At 49.0% G+C, this 24,630-nt stretch overlaps 2 protein-coding genes across 2 annotated transcripts in view; both read left to right on the forward strand.

The window, feature by feature from the left end:
* Window positions 1–13,593, forward strand: part of DAPK2 (death associated protein kinase 2) — a 131,976-nt gene extending 118,383 nt beyond the window's left edge. Inside the window, exons 8-10 of the mRNA XM_010809297.3 lie at window positions 3,888–4,040; window positions 5,070–5,115; window positions 6,716–13,593. Coding sequence (XP_010807599.1) covers window positions 3,888–4,040; window positions 5,070–5,115; window positions 6,716–7,324 — 808 coding nt within the window. The 3' untranslated portion in view covers window positions 7,325–13,593. The remainder of the gene's footprint in view (window positions 1–3,887; window positions 4,041–5,069; window positions 5,116–6,715) is intronic.
* A 103-nt stretch (window positions 13,594–13,696) lies between these two features.
* On the forward strand, window positions 13,697–23,841 carry LOC132346367 (death-associated protein kinase 2). Its single transcript, XM_059890835.1, has 5 exons — window positions 13,697–14,052; window positions 18,450–18,539; window positions 18,659–18,742; window positions 20,972–21,034; window positions 21,514–23,841. Exons 2-5 carry the CDS (start codon window positions 18,474–18,476, stop codon window positions 21,592–21,594), a joined length of 294 nt encoding a protein of 97 aa, XP_059746818.1. The 5' UTR covers window positions 13,697–14,052; window positions 18,450–18,473; the 3' UTR covers window positions 21,595–23,841.
* The last annotated feature ends 789 nt before the right edge of the window (window positions 23,842–24,630 follow it).

Here is a 24,630-nt window from a genome sequence, read left to right on the forward strand (position 1 = left end):
TGGCCAGGATCCACCACACGGTCTCACCCGGACCCAGGTTTCCGGTGAGAATGTCAGTTTTCGCTCAGAAACCTGGGACAGCCCTCAAGTCACCATGCCCTTCCTGATCCTGCCTCGTCTTTCTCTGCCTTTCCTCTCCCTTCCCCAGAACCCCTTTTCCTCTCACATGCTGTCTCTCTTTCTTGACTCTGAAATATTAAGTACTTAAGCAGAGATTTCCTGCATTGTGTAGCGAAACTGTCACTTTCCATCTCTGTGGCCTTGGGCAGAAAAACAACTTCTGGGCTTGTTTTTCTCATCAGAAAAATAGGAATCATAAACTTCCTGCCACGGGTATGTTGAGGATTAAATAAGCCGACGTGCAAACTTCCTAGCACTGCTCAGACACAGACATTGCTGATTAGTTGGTGTTCATTACATCGTACTTTCCAACTGTTTCCGCTCGCAATACTCCTGGAAAAATGCTGTTTTTATGGCACTCTGGGTAAAAGGCAGCCCACAACCAGAGGGCATGAAGGATGGGGAGGGCAACACTCAGCTCTCTCAACACCCCTGTAATCCCTCCCTCTGACTCCTCCTTGGACTGGGAGTTCTGCGTGATGTGGTGGATGCCACCCCCCCTGCCCCGCCCCTGCCCCCTGAGTTGCAACAGAGGGTGTCAACCCAGGCAGCACATCAGACCTTTTTTTTCTTTTTCTTCACATCAGACCTGTTAATATCTGCTATGGCCCAGGGCCCACTCCAGATCTATGAAATCAGAATCACTAGGAGTAAGATCTGGGCATTGGTATTTTTTAAAAGCCATAGAGGAATTTGATGCAGAGAGGATTTGATGCATTGCTGCATAATTCCAGATTAGAGCCAGGATATTCAGACATGGGCTCTTAACACCTTGATATCTTCAGAACTGTGGCTTTCATATTGAAATAGTAAGGAATTCCAGCATCTCCAGGGCACACAATCTTCCTGTAGCTCACTGAATTCCATACAGTTTATTGACCGCCTGATCCTCGGTGAACACAGTGCCAGGCACTCAGGGTACTAAATGGACAGTCTGTCCTGCTTGCCTGAAACTTCTTTTGTGGGAGGGAGACACCAGACTGCTAACTCTCACCCGGTGGGACCAAGGTTGTGCTTTAGGTATGAATATGGCTTTGTGAGACAAATGGGAGAGCCACTGGTTTGCTGGGACTGCAGAAAGTTTAATGGGAGAGAGGGAACGAGAGAGGCAGATAAGAGAGATTGATTTGAACTGGGCTGGAAGGAATGTGATGAATTTTCCTGGTGGAAAGGAAAGGAAGTGCCATTCTGGGTGAGGAAGGGGACAGCAAGTGTGGTAAATGCAGTGAAAATACAGAACGTGTGGTGGGGACCAAATTTTAATGCCTTCCTGAGAAGTTCAGATGTGATTCTATAAAACACAGGAGGGAGGGTAGGGCCCAAGGACTTCTGGGACAATGGCATATTTTGAATATTAGGCAGGTGACAGTAGATTCAGGAGTCATTGTTTGAATGGCACTTTTTTTTTTAATGTAAAAAATGTAAAAGAATGAAACTAGAACACTTTCTAACACCTTACACAAAAATAAACTCAAAATGGATTAAAGATCTAAACATAAGACTAGAAGCTATAAAACTCCTAGAGGAGAACATAGGCAAAACACTCTCTGACATACATCACAGAAGGATCCTCTATGACCCACCTCCCAGAATATTGGAAATAAAAGCAAAAATAAACAAATGGGACCTAATTAAACTTAAAAGCTTCTGCACAACAAAGGAAACTATAAGCAAGGTCAAAAGACAGCCTTCAGAATGGGAGAAAATAATAGCAAATGAAGCAACTGACAAAGAGTTAATCTCAAAAATATACAAGCAACTCCTGCAGCTCAATTCCAGAAAAATAAACGACCCAATCAAAAAATGGGCCAAAGAACTAAACAGATATTTCTCCAAAGAAGACATACAGATGGCTAACAAACACATGAAAAGATGCTCAACATCACTCATTATCAGAGAAATGCAAATCAAAACCACAGTGAGGTACCATTTCACGCCAGTCAGAATGGCTGCTATCCAAAAGTCTACAAGCAATAAATGCTGGAGAGGGTGTAGAGAAAAGGGAATTCTTTTACACTGTTGGTGGGAATGCAAACTAGTACAGCCACTATGGAGAACAGTGTGGAGATTCCTTAAAAAACTGGAAATAGAACTGCCATGCTATGCTATGCTATGCTAAGTCACTTCAGTCGTGTCCGACTCTGTGCGACCCCACAGACGGCAGCCCACCAGGCTCCGCCATCCCTGGGATTCTCCAGGCAAGAATACTGGAGTGGGTTGCCATTTCCTTCTCCAATGCATGAAAGTGAAAAGTGAAAGTGAAGTCGCTCAGTCGTGTCAGACTTTTAGTGACCCCATGGACTGCAGCCTACCAGGCTCCTCTGTCCATGGGATTTTCCAGGCAAGAGTACTGGAGTGGGGTGCCATTGCCTTCTCCATAAGACCCTGCAATCCCACTGCTAGGCATACACACTGAGAAAACCAGAATTGAAAGAGACACTTGTACCCCAATGTTCATCGCAGCACTGTTTATTATAGCTAGGACATGGAAGCAACCTAGATGTCCATCAGCAGACGAATGGATAAGAAAGCTGTGGTACATATACACAATGGAATATTACTCAGCCATTAAAAAGAATACATTTGAATCAGTTCTAATGAGGTGGATGAAACTGGAGCCTATTATACAGAGTGAAGTAAGCCAGAAAGAAAAACACCAATACAGTATACTAGTGCATATATATGGAATTTAGAAAGATGGTAACAATAACCCTGTATGTGAGACAGCAGAAGAGACACAGATGTATAGAACAGTCTTTTGGACTCTGTGGAAGAAGGCGAGGATGGGATGATTTGGGAGAATGGCATTGAAACATATATATTATCATATGTGAAACGGATCGCCAGTCCAGGTTCGATGCATGATACAGGGTGCTCAGGGCTGGTGCACTGGGATGACCCAGAGGGACGGTATGGGGAGGGAGGGGGGTTCAGGATGGGGAACACATGTGCACCCGTGGCAGATTCATGTCAAAGTATGGCAAAACCAATACAATATTGTAAAGTAATTAGCCTCCAATTAAAATAAATAAATTTATATTAAAAAAATATTTATTTGTTTGGCTGCACCAGGTCTTGGTTGTGGCACACAGGGTTTTCCATCTGTTGTGGGATCTTTAGCAGCAGCATGGGAACTCTTAGTTGCAGCATGTGGGATCTGGTTCCCTCACCAGGGATTGAACCCAGGCCCCTTTCATTGGGAGCACAGAATCTTAGCCGCTGGACCACCAGGGAAGTCCCTGAATGACACCTTCTTGACAAACCCTGCAGGGAACCTCATACGGCCCTCTAGCCCCTAATGGCTCATCTACAGCCACACTTGTCAGGCTTTGCTCAGGATGCTTGTTAGCCTAGAAGACCTTCCATCTCCTTCTCTGACTGCTGACAACCTCTTCAGGACAAAACTGATGCAAATGTCAGCTCTTCCATGAGGCCAGCACTGGGCCTCCCCTCTGTCCTGTGTTCCTCCAGCCCTTTGTCTGTTCTTTATTTTATTCTGTGTTCTTCTGGAAATTTATGAAGAGCCAGGTCTCTCTTTCTCTCCCCTCCTCTTTCAAGTCCCTTGAAGACACAGTTCTCTCTTTCAGGTCCTTACTAGGGACTCCATTAAGTGTATTGAATTGGACTCGTTTGAAAACCCATTGACTGCCCCCCGCAAAGGATTGTGGGGAGCCTCCCATCCCCGTGCAGAGTGCAGGTCCCTGAGTCCATCACCCCCACTTCCGTCTCCTTTCCTACAGTCACATATTCCCTCTCTGTGTACCCAGCCTTAGTGGAGCATCCCCTTTCCTGGGAGACACGAAGCAGGAAACGCTGGCAAATATCACAGCAGTGAGTTACGACTTTGACGAGGAATTCTTCAGCCAGACCAGCGAGCTGGCCAAGGACTTCATTCGGAAGCTTCTGGTTAAAGAGACCCGGTAAGAGAGGACAAAGAAGAGAAGGGCACTGGCCTCGCAGGTCCTGACTCTCTCCTGCCACTTCTCTCACAGGCATGCCAGCCGTGCCTGCTTTCACAGGCTGTCATCAACCATTGCAGTGTAATCTGGGCAGGTGCTGAGGAGTGTGAACTGGCCAGGACTTGGCTTTCATCTTGTTTACTCAAGTCTTTCTCTTTTCTTTTCCTCCTGAAATGCAAATAACCATATGTGTGTGTGTGTGTGTGTGTACGTAAGTCAGCCTGGATTTTTTTTAGAGCTCTTTATTTTTTGCAGTTTGTCTCAAAGGTACCTGGAAGTAGAATTCTTTAAAGGAAAGGGGCAGGGTTTTCAAGACGATTCAGGATGGGAGTGGGGAGGGTGTCCAGCCCAGAGGGGTCAGAACAGCGGGAACATAGGAGACCTGCTAATCCCACCCCTTCCTCAGGGCTCAGGGTAAGCCCCATGCATGTGTGATCAAAGGAGATGGGCAGGGAGTTGGAGGGTGCTGGCTGCCCAGAGGATGGATGAGCTGAGGCGGGGTAAGTCCTCACATTCTGGAAGGCCATGTCCTCTTGATCCCATAGACTTCAGAGAGACATAGAGTGGGGTCCTCTAAAGTGCAGTGCCTGGTTTCGCTGTTGAAGGGCAATGGTAGGAGGGATTGCCCCACCTGGGTACAGAGCAGGGAAGGGCCGAGAAGAGATCTGGAAGGCAAACAGAAAAACAGAGACCAAAGTTTTCACAACGGAGAGCATTTAGGACTCTCCAATAGTGTGGGGTTGGGCCCTGCAACCCTGGGACCAAAAATGAGGGTTTATATAAGGTCATTCTATTGAGAGGTCTGCCTGGACTGCTTTCTCTAGTATGCAGGAGTTGTAGCCAGTCCCCCATCCACCTCTGCATTCCTTATGATTCTAGTTTGATGGCAGTGGTTGAAGGATGCCAAAAAGCAGGTCTGAGAAGAGTGAGAATGGAGACTGCTGCTCTCAGCTTCTCATGGATCATCACTGTTTTCTGATCTTCATTTAGGAAGCGGCTCACGATCCAAGAGGCTCTCAGACACCCCTGGATCATGGTAAGCGCATGGTGACGAGTTTCAGCAAGCAGGTTCCTGCTCTGTCGCCAGGGATGTCTGGGCCAGATGCGGGGGCCCTGTGACAAGGCCTTTGCTTGAAACACTGACCCCTAAGCACAGATGAAAGCTAGTTGGGGGTCTCCAAGGGTCTGGGCTTGTTCAAATAGGTCTGCAAGTTTAAGTTTCTATGTCATATGTTCAGGTGACTTATGAAAAGAAACTTTCACAAACCTCAGTTGAAATCTTTGCTCTTTGGGCCATCTTAAAAACTGTTCTTTGTCTCAAGACACGTGTGCGTGCTAAGTTGCTTCAATTGTGTCCAACTCTTTGCAACCTCATGGACTGTAGCCTGCCAGGCTTCTCTGCCCATGGGATTCTCCAGGCATGAAAACTGGAGTGGGTTGCCATGCCCTCCTCCAGGGGATTTCCTGACCCAGAGATAGAACCTGTGTCTGTTACATCTCCTGCATTGGCAGAGGGGTTCTGTACCACTAGCGCCACCTGGGAAGCCCCTGTCAGAAGACACGTCACAGTTATTCTCAAAAAAGAAAACAGGACTCCTTGGCTATAGAGAGAGATCAGTGACAGTTGAAAACCTCAGATTTGTTACCAGGGCTCCTTGTTTCTGACTTTCAAAGCTCTGAGTTAAGGATGACTCAAACCGGGTCAGTGGTTTCCTTAGGCACCTGGCAACCTCAGAGAATGGGCCGCCCAGCTGGAGGCCTGCTGGGGGAGAGGCAGCCACCCCTCAGGGCAGTTCTGTTCTCTCTGGGGAGGGTGGGGGCACAAAGGTGACTTCCTGCCTAACCCAGTTTGTAACTGGGCTTCTGGCTGCTGGGTGTTCAGAGAGCCTGGCAGTCTGGTCTCAGTGAAGTGCATGCGATAAGCACTTTGGTAGGATGGGAATCAGGGGAGTGGGACTCTGACCCTTATTCTGCTGATGGATGAGATGTGCCCCTCCAGGAATGTCAGCAGACCCCCCTTTCACTGGAATTGTTAAGTGGGAGAGCTGGTGAGGGTGATCTGAGGGTTGCAGATGAGAACGGGCAGAGGTTCACAGGAGATGGGAGAGCAGAGAGGGCCGGAGTACCCTGGAGAAGGCCGGGATCATTGACTCAGTGAAGGATGGGGAAGGCTGAGTTTGAGTGCAGAACTCTAGGTTTGAGTGCAGAGCTGGGAAGTCTGGTGGGCTGCCTCCTTGCTCAGCATGCTGAGTGTTGTTGAGGCCCACGGAGCCCACAGGCCCTGATGGAGAGAAGCCCCAGTTTCCCCCATCAGCCATGGCCTTGTGCGCTTCCTCTCTGGAGTGGATGCTTGCAGAATCCTGGCTGTAGCCTGCTTGTTTGTGCGAGCACCCTTAAATGCTATGCATGCAGAGACCCTCTCTAATGACCGTGAACCACCCTGCCTGGAAATGCGTGTGCAGGCAGCACCCTGTCCTCCTCGACTTTTCTGATGGTCTGTGGGGGTGCTTATCCCACACTGGTCCTCCCATGGCCTGGCGCATGCGGTGAATGCAGAGGCGGCTGGAGTGCCTTCCGCCTGCACCTTGGAGCAGACATCAAATTAACTCTGGCCCTTCTGTCTAAACACCCACCAGTCCAAAGGAGAGATCAGAGCCCCAGAACAGCACAAGGCAGAGCCCAACCAGCTGAAGACCAAGCGTCTGAGAGAGTACACCCTCAAATGCCACTCAAGCATGCCCCCCAACAACACCTACATCAACTTCGAGCGCTTTGCCCGTGTGGTTGAAGATGTGGCTCGGGTGGAGCAGGGCTGCCGGGCCCTGACAGGGGCCCATGACACCATCCAGGATGACGTGGAGACCCTGATCTCCATCTACAATGAGAAGGAGGCTTGGTACCGGGAGGAGAGCGAGAGAGCCCGGCACGACCTGTCTCAGCTCAGGTACGAGTTCCGCAAGGTGAAGTCCTCGAAGAAGCTCCTTCGAGAGGACATCCGGGCCACAGGGTCCCGCCTTGGGGGCGCAGCCAGGAAGCTGGACCACCTGCAGACGCAGTTTGAGACCCTGAGGCAGGAGCTCTCAGCAGACCTCCAGTGGCTCCAGGAACTGGTGGGCAGCTTCCAGCTGGAGAGCGGGAGCATGGACAGCCCAGGTTCCGTGTTCTGCCGGGACGCCAGTGAGTCCTTTGGGGAGCTGCTCAACAGATCATGTGGCGAGGAAGTGTTGGCCGGCTTGAAGCTCTGAGCACCAGCATCGGGTCACTAATGCATCCTGGATGGTTTGCTGAAGACTGCTCCCAACTGCCCTGCCAGGCATCAACTCAAATTCTCCTGCAGGGGTGTGTGTCTGTAGCATAGCCTTCCACCTCCTCCCAGAATCCAGAAGCATGGAGGGACTAGCTAGTTATCCATTCTGTGCCTCCTCTCACCTGCCTGGTTTGTTGGGTGACTGGCTGGGCAACCAGGCTGTTAAAACAATTGCTGTTGAATACCCCTCAGCATTCCCTTCTCCAGAGGGAGACAGCTGGCCCTGGGGAGACACTCCGGGAGACACTCAGTAACTGATTTTTGATAATGGACTTGATCACATCTCACTTCCTGCTTTATGGACTGCAGGTCTTGGGTACCATTTGAGTTAACTAGGGCTAATAGTCAGCTTGGTGTTTTCCCGCTGCTGATGGCAGAATTTTAAATTCACAGAGAAAAGATTACTTTTCATTTACATTGACATTTAACTTACCATGCATTTATGTTTGTGATCCTTAAAAGAACTCTGTGAGACAGGAAGGTAGGTGGTATTACTGTTGTTGTTACTGTTATTTCCATGTAACTGATGAGGAAACTGACCTCCGGGGGAAATGACTTACAGCAGGGTCATTCATAGCTAGTTCATACAGATGAAACATGAACCCAGGATGCCTGAGTCTAAGATGAGGTATTTAGGAATAGATAGCTTTTGATGTAAAAATGCACTTTAATATTAAAGTTCAGATCCCAGAAGTAAAATAAGCAACTTCATGTACTTTGCCAGGTAATGTGGAAGCCTCATATCCTCTAAGTGATTGTCCTAAAAAGTGTGTCCCAGAAGGCAGGCAGTTTATTGTTCCCATCCAGCCCTTCCCTGTCTGAAGATCAGCCTGAGGATTAGGAGGGAAGGGGCAGCATCTTGCCCTTCTCCACCTTCCCTCCTGTGGCTCAGGGCTCCAACCTTCTGTTGGGAATGAGAACCCTTTTCTCATGTCCCTAAGGTCTGAAGAGGGTGGACATTAAGACTGGGAAGCATGAGACCCAGTGGTCCCTTCCTGACCACAGGCTGTGTGCGCCCCTCCCTAAAGCCTGGATCATCTCGTCTCCCTTTTCCCATGGGAGAAGACAGCCAGCCAGCTCACAGAGGCAGAGTGTGGAGAGTGGGCCCAGCGCTGTGCTAGAAGCTTGGGGGTGACAGAACAGATCGTATCATTCCAAGGTGCCTTCTTGTCAGAGAGGAAGGGTAGGTGTTATTCTGAATTTGGTGCTGAGGAAACAGAGAGGGTGTGATTTGCCCAAGGGCACAGTAGAGGCGAAAGTGGACGCCTTCTGATGGGGTCTTCTGCTTCCTTCCCCTAGCTGCCCCAGGCGCCAGGGGTTCACTCTGCTGTGGGGCAGGTTTACCCAGACACACCCATCTATCTACTTACAAAGAATTGTTCAGCACCTGTCAACTGCTGGGCACTTGTCCTGTCCCCAGGAATACAATGTTGAGTGAAAACAGGTGTGTTTCCTGCATTCATGGAGTTTGCAGTAAAGGACTCCATGTTGATCTAGAACATTCTGCACAGGTAGAACTGCAGCTGGGACATATGCTATGAGAAGATTGCAGCACTGCAGGAGCCTGCAGTGGGGGGTGACCTAGTCAGAAAGGGTGTCCCTGAGGTGGTGACTCTAGAGCTGAGATCAGCGAAGCAAACCAGGGAGAAGGTAGTTTTCCCCACAAAACTGTCATGCCAGGGCTCTGTGCTGGGAGGGGGCCTGAGAGCTGAAATTGCTCAGGCAGAAAGAAAGCTGGAGAGGAAAGGAATATGATGTAGATGTGGCTGGAAAGAAGGCAGGGCCAGTAGGGCTTTGCCATACTGAAGAGCTCTGTCTCCATCCCCAGGGTCATGGGACTGAAATGGGTGCCCAGCAGTCAGCAGCCCGATGTCATGGCAGGGGTGGGGCTGCCCAGGGAACAGCACAGATGGGGCATGGTTTAGAATGATCCCATGAAACCATGTCTTTAAAATCCTACCTCCCTTTCTATTACATGCTGGATCACTTCAAATATTATATATAATATTTGTAACAAACAGTTTTCATCAAGTAGAAGAAACCATATTTTCACCAAATGTAAGACGCATCATTATTTTATGACCCCAAAATAAATTTAAAAAGAAGCCCAAGATGGGAAGTCTAAGAGAAAACACCAAATACAAAGCTGGGACACCCTCACTGAGAGGGGAGGTGAGAAATAAAGCCACCAGGTAGGAGGGGAAGGCAAGGGAATGTGTGCATTTCAGGCTTGACACTGGGTCGCTCAGTCGCTCAGTCACATCCGACTCTTTGCAACCCCATGGACTATAGCTCACCAGGCTCCTCTGTCCATGGAATTCACCAGGCAAGAATACTGGAGTGGGTAACCATTCCTTTCTCTAAAGGATCTTCCCGACCCAGGGACCAAACCCAGGTCTCCCGCATTGCAGGTGGATTCTGGGTAGTCCTGACGCTGGGTAGAAGGGTGGAAAAATCCTCCCCTGAGAACAGGAGCCCCAAGCTGGTGGTACTCAGACAGAATTCCTTTCTGCATTTACACAGTTTCCTTTCTGCATTTACACAATTAGTGGAATCCAAAAGAACCTCAAGCAAGAAATCTAATGTTAAACAGTCTGAGGCTGGGTGGCCCCAATGGCTGGCAGAAGCAGTGTGGTCATCTCCTGGAGCACCTGCCTTCACTTCAGACCCACAGTAAAGATACGATGCCATTGTTTGAGAGAGAAGTCCTGATTTCAGAGATCCAAAAATGTGCATCTTGGAATCAATGAAAGATGGCAAAGCCCTGTTTTCTATGCCCTGTCTGGGAGAATTGATACAAACAGCCCATCTACAATCTCTCCAAGAACTTTTCTGCCCTGTCACAGGACAGAATATAATCATTTGGCATAAGACACCTCAAAAATTAATGGTCACTTTGGCCAGGGCAACCAAGTCAAGGGCTTTCCTGGTGGCTCAGGCGGTAAAGAATCCGCCTGCAATGCAGGAGACCTGGGTTCGATCCCTGGGTTGGGAAGATTCCCTGGAGAAGGGAATAGCTACCTACTCTAATATTCTTGCCTGGAGAATCCCATGGACAGAGGGGTCTGGTGGGCTGCTGTCCATGGGGGCACAAAGAGCCAGACACGACTGAATGACTAACTCTTTAACTTGGCCGAGTCAACAGGTTTCCTAAGGCAAGGAAGCCCCTGATTGAGCAACTCAGGGCAAACTTTCTTGTGAGGGTCGAAATAAAATGCAATAAAGGAGTAAGCTGTGGATGATGATTTGAATTAGGGAGACTGGGAAAAGAGCAGGAGAAGTGATTATTTTAGAATCCTGCTGCTGCTGCTGCTAAGTCAATTCAGTTGTGTCCAACTCTGTGTGACCCCATAGACGGCAGCCACCAGGCTTCCCCATCCCTGGGATTCTCCAGGCAAGAACACTGGAGTGGGTTGCCATTTCCTTCTCCAGTGCAGGAAAGTGAAAAGTGAAAGCGAAGTCGCTCAGTCGTGTCTGACTCCTAGTGACCCCACAGACTGCAGCCCACCAGGCTCCTCCATCCATGGGATTTTCCAGGCAAGAGTACTAGAGTGGGGTGCCATAACCTTCTCTGTGCTGGAGGTTCTCAGGGGTGAGCCATCTGACAGCCTCCTTTTACAGCATTTTACAGGACAGGGTTTGTCTGGAGTCTCCCAGCCAGTCAGCCCCGGAGCTGACTGGAGTCAGAGTCATAAGTGGATTTCTTCACTGTAGTGCCGTCGTCCTCTCCATGTTCATGTCCAGTCGTGGGTAATAGCTTGTCATTTAGATGTTTTATGAACAGACTCTTTTAAGAGTTTCCAAAGTTTTAAGAGTTTCCAAAGACAAAGTGAAGTGAACTGAAAACTGCACTCCAAATCTTTCAGGGAAGTCAGAGGGGACCATGACCTTCCCCTGCCCCCTGACTAGTCCAATGCCCATCACCCTTTGGCAGCAGAACCTGATGCCAAGGGGAGTCCAAGGAGGCTGGCGGAATGCCCAGCCAGAGGACCCGCTTGACTCCCCTCCACATGCCCACAGCTGGCATTTTAGCAGTGACATCAAAAACAGGGCAGAGCAGGGCCGATGAGGCAGGATCGGGTGTTTCATTGGCATCTAGACAGACAAAGGCCTGGTGGGGGTTGCCGCTCTGTGGGCCAGCCCGTGTGCCATCACAGAGGATCTTTCAATTCATCAGGCTGTGAATGAGAGGTCAGCTGCTGATGCCATCGCAGAGAGGGCAGGGTGAGCCTGTAACATCTTCCTGAACAGCGGTTCCCAAGAGGCTGGAGAGTTGGCACCTGGGGAAGGCAGCAGCCTGTCCTGCTCTGGGGCAGACGCATGAGGCACACAGTCACCCAGCTTTGTGCTGGGGAGGGTGGAGACGGTGTGATGGTGAGCCGTGCTTCTGCAGAATCGGGATGATGGTAGCGAAGGGCGGGAGCTGAGTCATAATGGTGGGAGAAGCCAGAGTCTCCTCCGTGAACTTCTGTCCCCACACCACCCACCCACCTCTCCAGGTGATCATGAAGGTGGTGGCTCCCCACATCGCTCCTTCAGGCAGCACGGTGGTCCCATGCCAGGGAGAGCTGGCAGTGTGCTCAGCTATCACGCCTGCTCTTGGCCTCTGTACCCGTCTGTGGAACTGAATGGCCTTTTCTCCTTTGTCTGTGAACACTCTTGGCCTGTGGAGAAGATTTTTTGCCCTGGAGAGGAGACCCAGCAGTGGGCATATTTGAGGAGTGGAAGCGGCCAGTTCTATGAATAAACACTGATTGTGCCCTGGCTCTGGAGGGAGGTGACAGATAAGGACAAGACAACCCTTGAATAAAAGATTCAGTGTCTGGCACAGGTAGGGCCCCAACCAACTGCGAGTGAGAAAGGCCATGGTGAGTGATAAAGCAGCGGTACCTAGTATTCCAGAAAACAGGAGGGAGATGAACTCTGAGGAAAGGTAAGGAGATGGCAGGGGTTTCTCAGGTGGCACTCATGGTAAAGGACCCACCTGCCAATGCAGGAGACATAAGAGATCAAGGTTCAATCCCTGGGTCAGGAAGATCCCTTGGAAGAGGGCATGGGAACCCATTCCAGTATTCTTGCCTGCAGAATCCCATGAACAGAGGAGCCCCGTGGGTGGGCTACAGTCCATAGGGTCACAAAAGTATTGGATATGAATAAAGCGCTTAATATTCTCAAAAGGAGGTGGCAGAGGGCATAAACATTCTCAGGGCTGGGGGGTGTCTTCCGCCAACACTCCCCTCCCTCTATAACCTTGAGAAGGTGCCAGGCAGAACTTGGAGGGATGGGATGAGTTTGGATTGTGGTCTGGAACCTAGAGCTATTAAATGGAAATTAAAGGAGATTACAGAGATTCAAAAGAAGGAGAGTTTGCGTTTTTAGCTTTTCATTATGGGAGATTTTCAAAACTTGCATGAAAGTGTTAAGAATGGCTGAGTGAATTCCATTTATCTATTACCTAGCTTCAAAGTATTTTAAAGCAAACTTCAGAGTCACTTAACTGATAAATTTTCCAGCAGGAATCTCTTATAAAGTGTTTTTTTTTAACCATGACCACTGCACCATGATGGCACCTGACAAAATCAAGAATAATTACTTATCACCATCTGTACGCACAGCCGGACTGACATGCCCCCCGCTCTTCTCAAGGGTCTCCTGCTATACTCAGTATGTTCAAATCAGGATCCAGACACAGTCCACACATGGCAGTTGGATATAATGTCTCTCAAGTCTCTTGTCTTCAGTACTAGAGGGAGAGCTTTTGAAGCTTTTCTTGGGAATTAAAAGTTGCTCAGAAAACTGAATGTCCCGGAGAGAAGATGAAAAGGAAGAGTGTATGCATGCTGAGACCTGACTCAGAGAAGGTCGGGTCAGGCAAAGAAAAGGGCATTCTACCTCTTTCCATTGGCATGCTCAGTAGCGGGACAACCTGCTGGCACACAGCCTCGCTGAAGCTCCCCCTACTCAGCCATAGCGAGGCAGACTCAGGCCTCCTTTCCTGGGTAAACAGAGAGGTAAGGCCAGCAGGGCTCCAGCCAGCAAAACAATCAGCAAAAGGGAGAGGTGGAGATGCCACCTACAGAGGAAGGAGCAAGGCCCAGAGTGACAGTCCTGGGCGAACCAAGAAAGTGGGTGCTCAGCTGTCCTTGGCTTTCAGTGGAGGATGGGGCTGGAGGAGTGACTCAGATGGAGGTTTGAAAAGTTGCAATCTGTTTGCAGTTTCTAGAGGAGGCTGGAAAACCAGGATTCTGGTCTTTATGCCTGGACGGATGGCTGCTGCGTCGTCTCCATGCTCTGTGGATGTTGGTGCTGGCCTAGCTCTCCACAACAGACACTTTTTTAAACTGGAGGATAATTGCTTTACAATGTTGTGTTGACTTCGCTGTACAGCAATGTGAATCAGCCATAAGTATACATATATCCCCTCCCTCTAGAGCCTCCCTCCCACCCTACCCCTATTCCCACTCCTCTAGGTCATCATAGAGCACCAGGTTGAGCTCCCTGTGTTATACAGCAGCTTCCCATTCACTGTCTGTATTACACATGGTAATAATTACGGTTGGAGGAAGTTGGTCGTATGTGCTTAGTCGTGTCTGACTCTTTGTGACCCCATGGACACAAAGGGGTCCCGCCAGGCATACCAGAGTGGATTGCCATTTCCTACTCCAGGTAATGTGTATATTTCAAATTATATTATCTCAGTTTATTTCACCCTGTTCTTGCCCCCACCATCCATGTCCACAAGACCGTTTTCTACATTTGCGTCTCTGTTACTGCCCTGCAAATAGGTTTATCAGTACCATTTATGCATTAACATCAAATATTTGTTTTTCTCTTTCTGACTTACTTCACTCTGTAAAACAGCTCCCTGAAGGACTTTTTCAGAGACGTTTGTGTCCGCATAAACAAAACCTGACTTTAGCCACAAAGTTCTGTCTTCTTTTCTCCCTTCTCAGAATTTTTCTGTGACACTTAACATACTCCTAGGAGCCTGGTCAAAACTGCCCACATTGGTGTCACTGCAGGACCACAAGGCTGAAGGCTTTGTTTGCAGAAAGGAGGGCCAGGAGCAGGTGGAACAAACTCCATCTCCCCTCACACCCTCAGTTTAATCCAAAGTGTTGGTGTCACATTCCTTCTGGAACTTACGTCACTGCAGAATTTACATCTCTCTGACTTCAAGACCTAGAAACAGTGTCAGCGTTTGGTGAGCCTCTTAGAAACTGACAAGGCCCATTGATTGGGAAAGGCCAGCCTGACAGGTTTATATACTCTTCCTCGGAATTCATGCTGTTTTGTGTAGAACACAGACAGGGTCCTTGAAGTGACTACGTCACCTCCCAGGAGCAGCCTGTGGGAATGGTCCCACGTGATACTGCAGTTGGGCATCTCTGCTTGGTGGCTCGTACTGCCAGACCAGTTGGAAGGTGGGATTCTCACTAACGGGATTCTCCTGGCCTGCATGTCAACCTTCCAACCGTGGGGTTTAGCTAACTCTCTCCTGGCAAGGGAGCCAATCAATAAGTGGACATGAAGAGGTCCCTTTGGTCCCAGAGTCCACTAATCAAACTCTCCAAGTGCAGGAGTGTCCCCTGCCAGGATTAGCCTGGAAGGTGAATAGCAGACATTTGTGAAGTGAGAGGTAGAAATGTTCTGTGGGGTGGCAGGAAGCCAGTGACCTTGGGAAGGAGATACTAGTTGCTGGGAGGTACAGAGCAGGGGGATTAACAACTGAATAAGTACAGAATAAAAGGTCAGGTAGTGACAGGTCCCGTGAAGAACTAGGGCAGAGGCACAGTGACTTGCACAGGGCAACCAATGTGCTATTTTATATAGGGCGACCCTGAGGAGGTGACACTGGAGCACGCACCTGAATGAGATTATACAGTAAGGTCCTGAGACCTTGGGTTCCTGGACTAGCAAGCAGACCCGTGCAGTGAAAGCCACAGGGATAGGCAGGAGATGGGGAGAAGATCAGATGAGAGAAAGACCCAGATGGTACAGGCCTTGAGGTTCTTGGTGAGCTTCTTGGGTTCTTTTGAGAGTGCCTGGAAGCTGCTGGAAGGCTTTGATGCCACGGAAAGGCAGGATCAGAACAGACCAGTTGTCCTCTGCCCTCTTTCATGGCTCTCTTGCAGGGAGGACCTTAACCCAGAGCAGGGCTTGCGAAGGGGGAGAGGCAGTTAAGGAAAGAGTTGAGAGAGCACGACATGAGCTGACGGTGCCCTCAGCGCCCCTATCCTTTTCTCTCTCCTCTCTGCCTCCCTCCTATCCCTCCTCTCTTCCTTCCTGTACTCTTTGGACCAAACCACTGTGTCCCAGTTTGGAAGGGTGAATAGCCTCTGGCTCTCTCATCTCCCCTCTGTGTCAAGGTGGCATGGACTCTCCCCCATGCTCCCTGACCTCCCCAGGACTCCGTGTCTCACCTCACTGGCCCCCCAGGCAGAGCTGTGGGGAGTCAGGGTATCGTGACACCCTTCCGTGGTCTCACAGCTGGGTGGACCCAGGTGCCTGGGCCTCTTATGGGCGGGAATGAGTAGGTCCCAGATCCTGGGGCTTTGTTCTGGTTTATTCTGCTGCAGCTCAGGGAAACAGTTCACCCACACAGTGCTTCCGCACCCACCACCTTAAGCTCTGGATCAGGAGTAGGTTGTGAGGAAACGCTGACAGAAACATGAAGAAAATCATTCCTGTTATTGGCCACTAGTGGGAGATGACTGTACTGCAGAGCCGACCAAGAGAGGAGCTGTGTATGATAAAGGAGCACACACATGTTTGGGTCAGGTTGGGAGAGACATTGTTTCTTGGAGGTTATCTTGGAAGAGGTCATAATTGAATTGGGCTTTGAAATACACAGAGGCCTTCCTGGAGGAGGGACGTTGGGTGAACGTGGAAAGAGCCTCCTGCCAGAAGATATCAGGTCCAGAGCAGTGTGCCTCAGCCATATGCACGGGCTTCCACAGACATCTGGCGGCATGATGACAGATAAGCAGGCGTGGAGGTGTGCTCACAGTGTGGTTAGGAGATGAGACCAGCATCAGGAATCATGAGCGGCCTCACTCACTGAGGTCACTGAGGTGCAAAAGGAGGCACTGCTTTCAGGAGGCTGTCAGAGCAGAGAGAAAAAATAGAGCTGGATGGGACCTTATGGACGAACATGGGTGGTTCATTTTCTTGAGGTCACAGAGTCCTTTAAGAATCATTCAAAGCTCCTGACTCTTCTCAGAGGAAAAATATGTCTGTATCTATACACTAAGTTTTTAAAAATTGAGATATAATTCACATACTATAAAACTCACTACTTGAAAATATACAATTCAGTGCTTGTTCGTGCATTCACGAGGTTGTACAACCATCATCACTATCTAATTCCAGGACATTTTCATCACCCTAGAAAGAAACTTTATAACCTTTCACAGTCATTCTCCATTTTCCCCTCTCTCCAGCCCAAGCAACCACTAATCTACTTTCTTCCTCTGCGGATTTGCCTATTCTGGATATCTGGGGCATTTTATGTGACTCAGTTCAGTTCGGTCGCTCAGTTGTGTCTGACTCTTTGTGACCCCATGGATTGCAGCACACCAGGCTTGTTTATGTGATTAGAATTATACAATATGTGGCATCCTGTGTTTGGCATCTTTCACTTACTATATTGTTTTCAAGGTTTATTCATGTTGTAGTATGTATTAGTACTTCATTCTTTTCATGAATGGATTTTCCGTTTAGTTCTTCCATTGTATGGATAGAGTGGGCTTCCCTGGTGGCTCAATGGTAGAGAACCTGCCTGCCAATGCAGGAGACACAGGTTTGATCCCTGGGTTGGGAGGATCCCCTGGAGAAGGGAGTGGCTACCCACTCCAGTATTCTTGCCTGGAAAATCCCATAGACAGAGGAGCCTGGTGGGCTACGGTCCATGGGATCACTAAAGAGTCAGACACAGCTCAGTGACTAAAGCAACAACCTGGGCAGGCCGCATTTTTTTTTGTCCACGCATCAGTTGATGCATGTTTAGGTTGCTTCCACTTTTTGTCTGTTATAAATGATGCTGCTGTGAACATCCATGTACAAGTTTATGCACTAAAATCTGCAGGTCGTTTCAGGAGGTTCACAGAACCCCTGAAACTCATCTCTTGAATTCTTGAATTTGGAAAATCTTGTTTATGAAGAGGCAGGAATTCACGAGGGAATGAGCTCCTTACACTGGAGTCCATTAAATATGCCCACTTTTTAATATCAGTTGACTCTAATACTCTTGCCTAAAAAAGCCCATGGACAGAGGAGCCTGGCAGTCTACAGTCCATGGGGACACAAAGAGTCGGACACAACTGAGCGACTTCACTTTCTTTCTTTCTTTATCAAAATAAAGCTATTTTTAAAATAAAATAATTTTTATAAAGATGGAATGGAGAAGACAGGAAGGCTATCAGTAATTTATTACTATTTATTGAGCAACTCTAAGCTAAGCACTTCACATCCCACAGTCATTTAATCCTAAATAACCCTGTGACACAATGTTATTCATTATCCCCATATTACAGATGAGAAAATGGAGACTCAGAGAAGCCATGCCAGGTTTCTTGGAGAAGTCAGAGCTTAAGCTGAGCCTTGACTGCCAGGCAGTGAAAGGAACACGTCCCATCTCCTCTCGATCCCCATCAAAGCCCTTGTTTCCTTCCGTTTATTTTTAAATGGAGTATTAATGCCCCATCTGCTAGCAAGGCATCCATTTTGCTAAGCCCAGAACTGACCAGTTTACAGTGGGTATCCTGGACTGCCGTAGGATGACCCTTCCCCAGAGGGACCCCCTGCCTCCTGCTCTTTCCCTTTATGGGGGTCAAGCCTCCAGTCCAGCCAGTGTGCTGTGGTAATAATAGCTCAGGGGTGCCCTGGGCATCTCCGGAACAGCTGAGATTCATCTGGAGCCCTTGCCCTCAGTGTGAGGTCCTTCTGTGTGTCCTGTCCAGCAGGCAGGTCCCAGGGTCAGGCTGAGGGTGGCATGTGGTCAGGGGTTTAGCTGCTCTCTGAAGCCCAGTGTCAGCCACCATGCTCTCTGCTTTGTCTCCCAGCCAGTGGACAGCCAGCAAGCCCTGATGCGCAGGGAGTCTGTGGTCAACCTGGAGAACTTCAAGAAGCAGTATGTCCGCAGGCGGTGGAAGGTGGGTCAGGGTTTGGAGGGGGGCGGGGGGGCTGAGGTGGGTTCCTGGTTCCTTCCAGACCCCTCCAGCGTCTCTGCGCACATTCTGACCTGGCGGTTCCCCTCTGCTCCCTCCCTCAGCTCTCCTTCAGCATTGTCTCCTTGTGTAACCACCTCACCCGATCCCTGATGAAGAAGATGCACCCGAGGCGGAACGAGGACCTGGTGGGTAAACACAGTGCTCTCGGAGCATGTAGCCTTGACCTGGGAGGAGCTGTGGGGAGCAGGTGGGGCTCAACTGCTTCCAGCAGGCTCTGCACTGTGTGATCAGCAGAGGCTGTGTTCATGGGCGACCACTGGGGTGGTGCTGGAAGATGGGTGCTCCAAGGGGGGTGGTGCATGAGCCTCTAGAGGCTCTTGAATCCTTTCCTAATGGGCTTTTGGAGGGACTGCTGCTGCCATTCCACAGCCCCAGCTTCCCTGGAGGACCTGTAGCCTGTTAGGGGCTCCGGGAACTCTGGTCAATGAGACTACCACAGGCAGGCAATCCAAAGTCAGTTCCTGATAATCCAGATATCTGCTGATATCTGAATGAGAGTTTTACATTCATTTGCCAATTTTCCCACTTCTGCTTTGCTTTAGATTATCAATAACAATAATAATATAATAATATTTAGATGATATATATAATTAGCTTGTTGCAACTTTATGTATATTTAAAATGGAAGACTCATAATGTCAGGAGCATGGCTTCTGGAGCCAGACTGCCAGGATTCAAATCTGCCACTTACTAGCTGTGTGACCTTCAGGACATGACTTAACCTCTCTGTGCTAAATGAAATCACTTGTAAAAAGGGGTTAGCAATAGTTCTTACCTCACAGGGCAGTCATGAGAATTAAATGATGACATATTCTTAGAGTCTGGCATTTTAAGTGCTCAATACTTATTAGCAGCTATTATTGTTTAAAATCCTCTTGTAGACTCTCAAATGCAGTGCTGGTGCTACCAAGTGCAGTGTTAGTATTGTGGCTGGTCAAGGGTCCCTGATAGACCCTCCTCACAGCTTGCCAAGTGTGGTGACGGCCTCTCGAATGGCACAGGTTGGGAGAGGTAACTCCCTACTCAGGAAGAGGCCGTAAGGCAGCAGCCTGCCTGTCAGCCCTGGGCAGCCTCGGGGCACACAGCACTTAGGCTACATCCCAGGTCTTGGGACTGCCCCTGTGTGCCCCCCCACCAGCCCGAGCTCTTCTTGAGCTTGGGGAACTGGAGGACTTATGGGTTAGAGGCCCATAAACTGTGGGCTTTGGCCAAGCTGTGTTCCTTCTCTGGCCACCTTTCTCATCTGCTATAAAAGCGGACTGGAACAGCTTCAGCTGTTTGCAACAAATTGTGATAAATTCTCTTTTCATTTTATTCTGTTACAAATATTTTCTAATTTTCCTTGTTCGATACAACCATCATTTAAAAGTGGACATTTAGTTTCTAAATACATAGCGTTCTTAACCTTAAAAAAGAAGTGGGGAGGGGACTGGACTTGCTCCTTCTGAGAATCCCTGTTAATCACAAGCAGATTGTCACCCAGCTTACTTTGTTATTATTTGGCTCTGACTCATGCTAAAAAGTTGCGATTCAGCAGAGTTTGCTGAATTATTTTTATTGTTATAGCCAGGCTAGGTCCAGGATGTATTTGGCTAAAGTTGATCTCGACTTTGAATTTCGAGCTGGTTCAGGCCAAGGGAAGGAGAGGGGCCCCTGAGTAGGCACACGGCTGACAGTGGGCACACCTCTCAGGCTGAGTTGGCCTGATACAATGCTGGCCATTGGGAAAGAGGAACAGAGAGTAATTGAAAAGAATGTAAAATTCTTGCCTAATTTTTGTCTATGTGTGAACATTTAAAATAGTTCTCTTTTTACTCAAACACAAAGCACCTGATATCAACCCAATGGCTCATCCTCTAAGTAGAAAAGAAATGGGTCCCAGACATCTATTATACAGCTTTCCCAAACAAAAAACAAAAACAAAAACAAAAAAAAGAGAGAAAAAGAAAGATAGACACATCCTTTTGTTTAGGAAGCATTAAAATTTAAAATCTGAGGACTTCTCTGGTAGTCCAGTGGTTAAGACTCCATACTTCCACTGCAGGGGGTATGGGTTCGACCCCCAGTCGGGGAATTAAGTTCACACAGGCCACAAGTTGTGGCCAAAAAATAGGGGGAAAAATACAGAAAAAAAGCTTTAAAAAAATAAAAATAAATAAAACTGTACATCTGACAACAGATTTTTCTATGATTTGCATAAGTCTTTCTCAATTAATACTTCTTTCAATAGTTGTAATTATTTAAGTAAATGCATGTGGAATGAATGAAAGAGGCATCGTGACTTCCAGGGTGGCTGCCTCTGCTCTGGCTTAGCTATGTAGGAGCTGATAGAATCTGCTTTACTCTTTTTCCAGTTCATAAAAACGGGGCACAGAAGCCATTGGCCTGGAAAGACTACGCGGCAGGACTGGCTAAAGGTATAGCCTAAGCCAGTCAAAGCAGAGGGGGTGAGGTGGCCGTCAGAACTTGGGGAGGTCCTGGTAGCCCTCCTTCATTCTCTCTAGGCTGAGGTCAGGAGACCCACCAGCCCACTAACCAACTAGCCAAGTGGTCTTAATTATGTGGCAGCCACAAAGGACACCAGATATAATTTTCATGATTATCATTTGGCCTCTTCTGGTGCCTGACTTCCGCTAGAGGCTCTGCCTGCTTTCCCTCCTCCTGGGAAGGAGGCCTCCAGGCAGTTGGTCTGGCCCTGCCTCGGGGCCCTCCCCATCCCTATCTCATCCACCCCTGGTCTCTGGACAGAGCAACAGGATTCCCCTCTATGTCCACCTCCCTGGTTTACAGGCTCCTGACTCAGGTGCCTCAGCCCAGGTTGCCCAGCATGACTTCATTTTTGGCATCTTCTGACCTTCTTGCTCTGAGTCTCTCTCTCTTTTTCTTTTTTTCCCAGAGGAATTGTGAGAGTGACACAGAGGAGGACATCGCCAAGAGGAAAGTCCTCCATCCCCGGAGGAGGAGCAGTACCTCCTAACTGACCAGGCTCTAGGTGGCCATCAGGGAAACCCAGGCCCAGCAAGTCTCCTTTCTCTGCAGACTCTTGGACCCTGCTTGTCACCAGCGCCTGAGCATTCTGCAACCCTGAGCACTTTGCAAGAGAGATGGGCATGCAGGATTCAGAAGGATTTGCAGGGGATCCAGGAGATCCTGGGAGCTATGGCTATCTCCTATGGAGGAGATTCCAACATTCCCAAAGCCCTTAATTCTCCATAAAATGGGCTTTAACCTGTCTGCCCACCTCAGAACCTGGGATGGGATATGGCCCTAAGAAAATGATGTAGACGACCATCATCACCATCATCATGGGTAAAGGTCAGATTTGGGCAGCTTTCCTTACAGGATGAGGGAGTTCAGAACCAGCCTGGTCAAAAATTATACCAGGAAGACAGATACCTCACCCGTGGGCAGAAGATACAGAGTGAATGTTGGGGTATGAGGGACCAGTCCTGTGACCTCCCAGAACCCACATGGAGTCAGCGTGTCACGCCGGCCAACTTATCAAACCTCCTAAAGCAGCCCATCGCCAGCCCACTGTGTCATAATTTTTTTCACTTTTATTAAACTTCTTGTTTACCTGATGCTCAGCTTCTTTTTGAGCTATCTGCATCTGATTTTCTTTAGCTCAGGTGCCTATGACTCTGGGGAGTACCCAGGGTTGGGGTGCTGAGTGGATAGCACCTCAGAAGGTCATACTGAACCGCCTGTCCTGGACTGCAGGGTGCCTGCCTTCTACATCTTTCCCCAAAGGTGTGCAGCCCAAGAAAACCAGCCTGGATGCCAGCATAGAATGCCTGTGTTCCCTCTGCCATGGGGACCATCACCTCTGCTGGTACCACAGAATATTTGGAGATAGATATTCAAAGAGGTAGCTAAGGAAAATGAGGTCTTGAGGTGGCCCCAGATCCAATACGACTGGCGTCCTTATAAGAAGAGAGATCAAAGGAAGAATGTATGAAGAGACAGCGGGAAGGCGTCCATCTGCAAGCTGAGGGGAGAGGCCTCAGGAAAACTAACCCTGCCAAGACCTCAATGTCAGACTTCTGGCCTCTGGAACTGTGATGAAGTCAATTTCTGTTGTTTAAGCCACCCAGACTGTGCTGCTTTGTGAAGGCAGCTCTAGAGAACTAATACACCTGCCCAGTGATGGCTGAGATAGGGGCAGGGGCCTTCTGAGGATATGATTAGAGAAGGTCAAAGAAGGACCTACAGGGAGAAAGGAAAGGAGAAACAGATGGATTACCTGGACCCTTGAGTAAATATGGCTGAGAACCTTAGCCACACAGGAGTTTGGGCCCCGCTTTCTAGGCCAAAAGAATGGTGGTGCTGACCAGAAACCCAAACCGGAAGTAAAAGAGGTCAAGGTGAGGCACCAAGACTGAGAAAGTACATGGGAAGAGGTGGAAAGAAAAGGAGAGAGGTTCCGGAAGGTGAGTGAGGGGAAGTGTGCCAGGAAGCAGAGAGGGAAAGAAAAGAAAGGGAAGGCCTAGGGAAAGGGGAGGCCATCCTTTCCCACTGTCAGCAGCAGATTTCAAGAACGTTGTATGAGAGCATGGACAGAGCAGCCCTCATCCAGTGAATGGATCCGGGGCAAAATGGCCCCATAGGATCAGAAAGTCAGTCCGATTTCAGAAAAGCTTCCAGCCAGAAATGGAGTGACCTGCAAGCTTGTTGAAGAAAGCTCTGCTGTTGCCCTGTAGTTCCTAGACACCCCAGTTCTCAGGAGGATCCAGCTCTGTGCCTCCCTCTAGCCTCTGGAGGACAGCCAAGGCCAAGAACCACTGACTGTGTTCAGGGCCCCTTGGTCCTGGCTGTGGCTGGACGCACAAATCATCAGGGAGTGCTCTAGAACAAGGGCTCCCGGGAGCTCCCAAGAAGTAATAATGTGGTAGTGGGGAGGGGACTGCCCGCCTGCTAGGAAGAAGAGGAGTGAGTGGCTTTTACAAATCCAGTCTTGAGTTTCCAATCATGACCAAAGGGCAAGCCTTTTGGAACTTGTCTGGCCCAACTACTGCATTGAACTGAAGAGGACACTGAAGCTGAGAGGAAGTGACTTGTTCAGCTTCACACAGCAAATTTGTGAAAGTGCCTGATGAAAGCCCAGACTTCCTGATTCCTAGTACAGTGCTCATTTCTACAACGTGATGAACTGCGGGAGACTTTGCAGGAAATGGACGGACCCTTTGCTTTGCGTCATCTTAAACACGCTCTCGTCTGTTCTTTACTGTTGCTGTCTTGTCGTTCATTTCTTTGAAATAGACAAAATGGTCACACTTGCTTCTTTTCAAAGGGCATTACCCCTGAGTAGGGACAGCTTGGTAGCTAACCTCCCATGGGCTGCAAGTCAGTCAGTGAACTGGTTTTGGACTTGCTCTGTATGCCTGGGACTGTTCTAGATGGGGAGCTAGAACAATTAATAACACGGAGGTGACATCTCCCCTACAGGGGTCGACATTCTGTAAGTCCTGGGAATCCAGGGCTCCATCCTGCCCATAGGCTGCTCCTCCCACCTCTTTCCCATCCCTGTTGCCTGAGTCCTCCCCAACCTGCTCCACCCACACCAGCTCTCTGGGGTTCAGTAGCACTCACTGGGTTTCCTGAATCCCTCAGGAAGCACAGGAGCAGGCAGTGGGCAGAGGGGGACCTTTGAGAATATGCACATCCTTTGAGGATGATTTTGATACCCAGGAGTCCGAAGCCAAACACCTGTGCCAATCCCATCCGGGGGTCTGGTCCCTGTGGCCTCTGGGCCAGCAGATGGCTGCTGCCCTCCACGTGTGAGGAGGGGTGGAGCAGCTGGCCCAGGGAATTGAGTGTGCTGGGTGCATTCTGAAGAAGGCTTCACTGACCAATTGATACTTCAAGAGACCACAGCGTGCCCTGAGGCAGATGGAACATTTCTAGTGACATTTCTGAGAGCTGTGCTCAGTTAAAAGGCAGTCTTCAAAGAGTCTGAAGGTTCCCTGTCCCTGTGTTTGCCAGATGCTGCATTAATATTTCACAAATGCACCTA

The sequence above is a fragment of the Bos taurus genome, chromosome 10 (genome assembly GCF_002263795.3).
Source record: "Bos taurus isolate L1 Dominette 01449 registration number 42190680 breed Hereford chromosome 10, ARS-UCD2.0, whole genome shotgun sequence".
NCBI lineage: Eukaryota > Metazoa > Chordata > Mammalia > Artiodactyla > Bovidae > Bos > Bos taurus.